The sequence below is a fragment of the Euprymna scolopes genome, chromosome 28, assembly GCF_053919585.1.
Source record: "Euprymna scolopes isolate OS-2025 chromosome 28, ASM5391958v1, whole genome shotgun sequence".
In the NCBI taxonomy this organism is placed as follows: domain Eukaryota; kingdom Metazoa; phylum Mollusca; class Cephalopoda; order Sepiida; family Sepiolidae; genus Euprymna; species Euprymna scolopes.
In genome coordinates, this window is record NC_136509.1 from 496,912 (window position 1) to 506,303 (window position 9,392).

The 9,392-nt window shown below is 36.3% G+C and overlaps 1 protein-coding gene across 1 annotated transcript; it reads left to right on the top strand.

Moving 5' to 3' along the window:
- Positions 1 to 5,460: 5,460 nt before the first annotated feature.
- On the top strand, positions 5,461 to 5,874 carry LOC145249340 (uncharacterized). Its single transcript, XM_080110917.1, has one exon. The coding sequence runs from the start codon at positions 5,461 to 5,463 to the stop codon at positions 5,872 to 5,874; it is 414 nt and encodes a 137-aa protein (XP_079967043.1).
- Positions 5,875 to 9,392: the final 3,518 nt, after the last annotated feature.

Sequence of the window (9,392 nt, forward strand, 5' to 3'; positions counted from 1 at the left end):
GTTTTAATGTTTTTGATTCATTTGGGATTTTATCTGTTTTTGCTTTAATTAGTTGGTGGGTTTTGTCCAGTGTCATTTTGTCTGATCCCCTAGGTGTATATACACACACACACACATACACGCACACGCACATATATATATATATATATATATATATATATATATATATATATATATATATATATATATATATATAAAATATATATGGCGATTAAACTACACTGAATATTCAGCGTTTCATCCACTCTAGGATTCCTCAGGCTTATGCGCGAATTCTGTGGTCGTTTATCGTTTTTATATGGTCCTCTTCTATTGAGGACTTAGTTAGCCAATCAGCTTTCTAGTATCCACCGCGCCCCTTCCTATCAGCCATTGGGCATGCATTTTATCGGACAAAGGATCTGTTTTAAAACTAGGTTAGTGGTTTTTTTTTTGTCTCTTTTTTTGTTAGTTTATATATAAATATATATATATATATGTACATGCATATATGCACATATATATACATATATATATACATACATATATGTGTGGTCGTTTATGTATTTTCATGTTTATTTAATTTATTTATTTGTTTATTTTCTATTGTTTTTGTTAGTTTTAACACTATTTTGTATCGCTATCCTAGAGTAAATTTTATTTTGTGAACACAGTTATTTGCTATTTCTCTTCTACAGTTTAATAGGTGTTGGGGTTCTTTAAAGTACAGGATAGCAAATTTTTCATGAAGGCATAATCTACATGGGTTGTCTATTTGCCTACACGTGGTAGCTTGTCTTATTATTTTCCATTTGACTACCGGCGAATGCCTGTTTTCTTTGAGTTCCCAGTATTTATTCACTAGTGTTGTTTTTATATGGTGTTTTTTATTGTTGAATGTACTTTTGTGGTCATAGTATCGGGTTTTGAAATCTAAGGAAGTCATGCCTACGTAATATTTCTTGTTATTCGGGTTTTCTTTCGCAAATATTGTTGCTTGATAAACTACGCTTAGTTTAGTTATATATGTATATACTAGTGATGGGATGATTCTAAATTTTTTTCCTGACTCCGATTCAATTACCGATTCTGTCTTAAATTTCTGATCCGATACGATTCCCGATTCCCATTCCAATCTTTTTAAATTTCTAAATATTTAATTAGTGATTTGCTTTTGTCTTTTTTTTTTCGAATTACTCTAAAACCTTCTCATGTCTGCATATATTTTCGCAAACAAAAAATGCACTTAGTGTGTGCGTGGGTGTGTGCGTGGGAGGGACATATATTAAATATACGGGCTGGGTTCTAAATATTTTTCTCGAATGTTTTTATTTTAATTAATTGAAAATAATGAAACAGCTAAAGATGCATTTCTCTTTTAAAACAAAGCCGATTTGCATTTGTCATTTGTTGGCAAAATGCTATTTGACATAAACAATAACAATTTTTGGTTAGTGTTTTAAAATGCTACAATGTCTGTGAAAATGAAAAATCATTTTACGTCCAATTAATATTGCGTAAGCGTTTCTCAACTGGAACGATCTAGAGATTTTGGCAAAGCAGGTGAGAAAGAAAATCATCGATCAGATCAAAGAAAGCAAATATTTTTGCATAATTTTTTATAGTATACCTGATGTATCTCACAAGGACCAAATGAGTTAGGTGCTGCGCTACATAAAAATCGACGAAAATAAAGTGACAGTGGAGGAGTCGTTTCTCCGCTCCATTGAGACAAACTGATTTTGAGAAAACTGGAGAACAATGGGATTCAGATTGGTGACTGTATTGGCCAGGCATTTGACAATACTCTTATTATGGCACGCCACCGATCGCGTGTGCAGAAACAAATTTTCGAAATCAACCCAAAAGCTCTATTTGTGCCATGCACTAGCAATTCATTAAATCTGGCTTGTGTACATGCCGCTTCTGTAGCTGTTCACTCTGTTACATTTTTTGGCATATTGGACCGGTTATTCTTGTTCTTTTCTGCATTTACACATCGCTGAGGCATCTTGATTCAGTTGACCGGTCTAAAGATTAAGCGGACTATGGAAACTAGATGAAGTAGTCGAGGAGATGCTGTAAATGATGTGGTAAAAAACTTATTGGAAATCGTCATTGCTCTGGACAGCGCACAGAAGAGGAGAAAATGCAACCACAAGATCAGATGCATCTTTAATTTTCACCTCGGTATTTTCGTTTCCGTTTCTTTTATTTCTGAGCCTTTGGAAAACTATTCTCCCAGAAATCAATGATGCCCAGAAGTATATTCAAGAAAAGGGGCTGGATCTGCAACAAAGTTCTGTCAGGCTGACGGCGTTGAGAGATTGCCTTCTTCAGAATAGAGAAAAGATGGTGGATACTGCAATAGACGAGTCAATAAAAAACTCTGCCCTAAAATGGGGCATCGTGTCCGCAAAAAGAAAGAATGGGTGGTGAACGATTGACTGATGCAGCACTGGGGTTTGATACTGAGCTGAGACAGGAAATGCTGTCTGTCATAGACAGGTTGACTGAAGAAATATCTTGCAGGTGTCAACAATCACAATCTTGCAAGTAAATACGCTTTTCTTACACCATCAAATCTGCTTGATAATAATTATGATTGTCAGCTTGGTGAAGTTGACGAAGATAGAGATAAAGATATATTCTGTGCCAAAAGGAAGATTACAGTATTTGTGAACGCTTCAGGAAAAGACAAAATTAATGGACCTCTTGAACTTTTGAACTTTATGCAGATATCACCTTGGGGATTCCGTCCTTAATATTGTGATCTTGCTGCGCTTTTTCCTTACCCAAGCTATTACCGTTGCCAGCTGCGAGCGCTCTTTCTCGAAACTGAAGCTCATAAAAAACTACCTTCAATCAAAAATGAGCCAGACAAGGCTTACAGACTTGCAGAGGGAATTTGTCGATAGAGTGAATTTTGGTAGAATTATTGATAACTTTACCAAAAAAAAAGCGTGAAAAGTATGTTTGTAAATTTTCAACCGAATTGATGCCTTATATAGTTCTCTCACAAAAAATAAATTTATAGCCTTATTTTCAATTCATAAATTCATATATTTAAAAAAAATTTAAACTATTTTTAAAAGGATTGAAACATTATTAACAACAATAAATATTTTGCGCGTAAACCGAACGATTACACACACGGATTTCAAAAAGCATGGCTACAAGACGTTTTTTCTCTCTGGGAGGCTCGACATCGTAATAATGACATTATGAAGAAAAAGAAAAGAAAACTACATCGGATTATCCTCTCCTTGATACAGCCATGTTTTTTTTGTTTTGTTTTTTGTGAAAATTTTGAAATAACAAGATAAAAAAGTAAGTAAAAATTATTTTATCATTTCTTAACCTTTTCATGTTTTCAAATGTTCTCATTTAAATTAATAAATTCAAATTTCAAATTTTCTCATTTAAATTTATAAAAAAATGTTTTCTGAAATGTGTGACTTTCCATTTCTAAAATTTTGCGCTTAAACCGAACAATTACACACAAGAATTTCAAAAAAGTTCCGATACAAGACGCTTTTCGAGAGGCTGGATCTCTTAATAATAACATTATGAAAAAAAGAAATAAAAACTACATCGGACTATCCTCTCTTTGATACAGCCATGTTATTTGGCGCAAATTCGGACTTTAACAACAATAAAAAAGTAAATAAAAATGATTTTATCATTTCATAACATTTTCAGGTGTCCAAATATTCTCATTTAAATTAATTATTATATTTGTTTGTGTAGCCAATTAATTTAATTTAACATGTTTTTATAATTTGAATTATACGTTTTTGTTTTTTAAAAAATATTTAGTTTATTTTGTTTCATATTAACGTTTACATAATTCCCTTCAGATTAATGTTTACATATTTATTATTATTCAAATTATTGAAAAGAAATTGTTAAATAAAATTAAAATTTAAAAAAGGAGAATGGTGTAAACATTAATCTGAAGGGAATTGTGTAAACATTCTTCAATGGAAATAAATATTGTGAGGGCTTTTTGGAATCTTGAAGGTTTTAACAGGTTGTCATATGCCAGCAGTGGGGGATGAAAGGGGTAATCATATGCCAGCGGAGGGGGGGGCAAAACATGTAATTATATGGCAGAGGGTGTGCAAAACAGTTAATTATATGCCGGCGGGGAACAAATGATTATATGCCAGGGGGGGGGAGCAAATTTTACGACCACCCCAGGTGGCAAAAACTGATGCTACGCCACTGCTTTGAAAATAAAGGAGAGTAAGGTAACCCAAAAATACCATGATTAAATCGGACAACCACCCAAACAAAGCCAATTCGTCTCCTGTCTTGAGGCTCATCTTCACAAATATCTGTGGGCTTAGAAGTAATCTAGATGATGTAGAGTCTTACCTCATAGTAAACTTAGATATCTTAACATTAAGTGAAACAAACCTACCCTCCTCAATCTCCTCTAGCTATTTTAATATGACAGGATATCTCCCTCTCTCAGATAGACTCGGATAGATATATGCACAGACTTTGGGTCTATATTGGAAGCAACCTCCCCTTAACTAGAAAGCAGCGTCTGGAAATGGATGACCAGGCCTTTGTGTGCTTTCGACTAGCCTTTCATCACTGTGTTAGTTACTTATATTTTCTCTACTATTCCCTCTCAAGTTAGCACTGTATTCTAATCGATCATGTCTCTTAGACTATAGATGCAGCACTCTTCTTAGATAGTAATGCCTAAATTTGTGTGTTTGTGACTTTAATGTCCACCATAAAAATTGGCTTGGTTTCTCAGGTTACACAGATGCAGCTGTATGCTCTACTAACAGCTTCTCTATAGCCCATTCCCTCACCCAGACAGTCTTGTTCCCAACACACCTCCCAGATAGTCAACAACAGCAAGCTTCAGTTCTAGACTTATTCTTTACCACAGTACCTCAGTATTGTGTAACTAATGTTCACAGTCTGCTCAGAAACACAAACCACTGAGTGGTATCAGTAGACATTGCACTCAACTCCCAACCTCAAGGTGAGTGTCCATTACTCAAAATGACTAGATACTACAAAAAGCCATCAGAGAACATAATAGAGATGCCCCATGGACCACTATCTTCTCTCTCCCTGTTGAACAGTGTGCCAATGAGACAACTGAATGGTGCAAAGTGGGCATTGAAGCATATACCCTGCACGGAAGTATTATAGCAAGCCCCACTCACCCCCATGGTTCATTAAAATTGTGCAGCTGCCATTGCACAAAGACAGTATGCACTCCACGGGTTCGTACATCATAAGTCAAGTGCAAATAGGCAAAAATTTATAGATGCTAGAAGTCATTGTAAGAGAGTAATAATCACAGCCAAAAGCAGACATGCTGAAATAACCAGAGAACACATAGAATTGCAGAAGATAGGAACTCGTGATTTCTGGAAAATTTCTAATAGTGTAGTGAATAAAGGGCAATCAATAATTCTCCCACTATTCGACAACTAGAAGGTTGCATGCATGGAAACTGAAAAGGCAGAACTGCTTGTTCAGCAATTTGCTTCCAATTCCACCCTAGAGCCAATGAACAACGCCCTCCCAAATTTCCTTATGCGGACAGAAGCTACAATTGATGATCTAAAAACCACCCCTTCTCATGTCCACGATATTATAAAAAACTTAGACACATCCAAGGCGTATGGGCCTGATCTTATCTCTGCTATACTAATTAAGAAATGCTCAGCTGAGCTAGACTCCATCCTTTTCAAACTCTACAGCAAATACCTTGCTGAATCCTGCTTCCCTAATAGCAAGAAGGTGGCCTCTGTGATACCAGTGTACAAGAATTTTAGTGAAAGGACTGACCATCTCAATTATCGTCTTAATAGTCTCCTTCCCGTCTTTGCTAAAATCTTTGAGATGCTAATCAATTAAGCAGTAGTCCACCACCTTGGAAAAGCTAATATTCTCTCCAACAAACAGTATCGATTTAGACAATGCTGTTCTACTGCAGGCATTTTAATAGCCATCTCTGAATGCATATACGATGCACTGGATAAAGTGGGTGAAGCCTGGGTTGTAGCCCTCGATATATCTAAGGCCTTTGACAAAGTCTGGCATGAAGGGCTGCTAATGAAAATCAAATCATGTGGTATAACTGAACGAATACTAAATATAATTAGATCCTTATTAGATAATAGGACCATCCAAGTAGTCATTGATGGACGTTCATCCAAGTAGCATAACATTAATGAAGGAGTGCCTCAGGAGTCGATCCTTGGACCACTATTATTTCTGATATTCATCAAAGACCTTCCTGATAATATTGGGTCCAAGATGGGTATGTTTGCTGATGATACAATGCTCTATAACATGCATAAGGGAAGAACGAATGTACACAAATCCAAGACGATGGCTGAATCCTTAGAAAATAACCTCCAGACCATAGTGGAATGGCGGCGAAAATGGAAGGTAACATTTAATGCTACTAAGACTAAGCTGCTCTCCTTTAAAATTGCAACCACCGATATCTATGACAAATAACTCTCTACCTAAGAATTCTTCCTTCAAACTTCTTGGCTTAAAATTCCCAGGAAATATGAACTGGAACAAATATATTGAGGACATTGTGAAGGATGCTGCAAAGAAGGTGGGCTCCTTCTATCATGCTAGAATACTGCTCATATTTGAGAGTATCCTGTACTTCTACAAGGCTACCATTCCCCCACGCATGCTACAACTAGGCTGGTGCATCTACCACTAGCCTCTCTCTCTTGGATAGAGTCAAAAAAGGGTCTGCAGTCTAATAGGCCCCACTTTGTCAACTAGGCTCCAACCCCTGTCCAATTGCTGTGACGTTGTATCCCAGTGCCTGTTTTACAAGTATTTTAATGGAATGTGCTTTGATGAACTCATTGCACTTGTGCCACCTCGATGTACATATCCCCAACAAACCCGCTTAGCAACAAAATCACACCTCTTCACTATTGAGGTCTGTAAATGTTAAAAAATATTCTACTCTAATAGCTTCGTCTCTAGAATGGCTAGACTTTGGAATTCTCTTCCTGCTACATGCTTCATGATATGCATGTATGATATGCAGACGTTCAAATGTAATGTAAACAACCAACATCTTAATCTTTTATAGGCATGGTCCCAATTAGTAGCCCCTTACGTCCAAGTGGCAATGTGGCTTGTTTGGGGTGAAGGTTAGTAGAAAAACAAAGGAACAATCCACCTATTGTCAACTTCATGCCTGCCAACCAGAGTTTTAAACCATCATCTCCAAGAGTTACAAGGCTGACAAAAGTTTTAAACCATCATCTCCAAGAGTTACAAGGCTGACAAAAGTTTTAAACCATCATCTCCAAGAGTTACAAGGCTGACAAAAGTTTTAAACCATCATCTCCAAGAGTTACAAGGCTGACAAAAGTTTTAAACCATCATCTCCAAGAGTTACAAGGCTGACAAAAGTTTTAAACCATCATCTCCAAGAGTTACAAGGCTGACAAAAGTTTTAAACCATCATCTCCAAGAGTTACAAGGCTGACAAAAGTTTTAAACCATCATCTCCAAGAGTTACAAGGCTGACAAAAGTTTTAAACCATCATCTCCAAGAGTTACAAGGCTGACAAAAGTTTTAAACCATCATCTCCAAGAGTTACAAGGCTGACAAAAGTTTTAAACCATCATCTCCAAGAGTTACAAGGCTGACAAAAGTAAACCCGAGGTTTACTTTCTACTCTCCATATCTAGATAAAGTATATTCTAAAGTTTTCAGCTTCAATCTCTGACCCCTCTCTTCCCTGTAAAACATTCATAAGAACCCGTCTGCTTACAACTTCTGTCAATAGTATCCCTCTCTCTCTCTCTCTCTCTCTCTCTCTCTCTCTCTCTCTCTCTCTCCAAATCTACACGAAAGTTCCACAGAAGGTGTTTTTCTTAGAGCTGCCTATCTGTGAGGCATGGTGTTATGGGAAAGCTTCCCAACTGACTAAACCATGGTCATTTTCATGCTTAACTTCTTGTGTGGTCAAGTTTTGCCCATTTACCAACATCATTACTAATCGTCATAATGTTGTTTCATCGTCCATCTTACACTCATTTAATCCTTATCCTCGAGTGTTTTTTGGGTCTTGATAAATGGAGATGTCTTAATAAAAAAAAATTATTTGATTGTTCTCTTTCATCATAATTCTTGACTGAGAAAGGAATTTCCTGCAAATATTTCACAAAATTGGAACTTTTATTTATTTTTATCTTTTTTCTCTTTGCCAGATTTTATCAACAATCCTCCCCATCCCACTCCGTTCACTCTTTGGCACGGTCATTTTTTACCACTGGTTTACCTTTCATTTACTTTGCCCCACCCGATTGTTCGCTTGGTTGGCCGTGACCTAAAAAGCCTATTCTATCGGTGTTATTCAATAGACATTTTTGTTGTTGTTGTTGTTGCTTTCTTCTTTTTTAGTTCTTGTTTAGCTCTGCTTGAAGAATTTCCAGGAATGTCACATTCAAAAAAAATGCAATCTTGTTTGCAGCTCGACATAAATGTTGGTTTCTACGGTTTCACTCCGCTGCTTTCAGGAAAAGAAAAAAAAATTAATGTTAAATTAAAAAGTCTTAAGTTTGATGCACCTCTTTTTCAGGTGCAGAAATGTCTGTATTTGTCTGCACGAAATGGCATTTCCATTTTAAAATGGCATTCCCTTCGTTGAAGTATTTTTTCTCTTACTAAAGAATTACCACTTATCAAGGCCCACAAGCCACTCGAGGATAAAGGTTGATGAGTGTCAGGTAGACGGTGAGACAGCACTGTGATGGGTGGTAATAGTGGTGAAAATTAAATAAAATTTGATTATTCAAGCGGGCGGCTCAACAAGAATTTGTTAAGATTGAACTTGAAAACGATCATGTTGTAACAAGCTAAGAAGTAGCCTGACGGTAGAGTGTTTCACAGGCTAGTACTTTTAAGAAAGAAACTTTGCTCATTGAAGCTTTATTTAGTTTTAGACACAGAAAGAGAGAAAGGGAAACTATTGACAATTGTTTTAGCTAGACGACTTTTTGTTGTAAATATTTTACAATATGAATGGAGGAGCATAGATTGAAGCACAGTCGACCTGCCATGAAAATAAAGAAGACTAGCAACATATTTTCTTTTTAAAAAGAGTTATTAAGGAGGCGAAATGAACATCACCCATTAAATGTCAAAGTCAGTTTTGTAGTCTATCAAGGCAGGAAATGATGCTCCGAGCAGCATCTCCTCAGATATGACAACAGTACTCCATCTTGGAACGTATTTAGTTCTTACATGGATAGAGGATTGCGTCAAGAGTGAGACACCTGCTGGAGTGATAGAATGATCCAATCATTTTTCCAACAAGCTTAGCAACGAACTTGATTCATCTTATTTTGACGCATTCAAAAACCTTTATAGGAGGCTCTTTTGG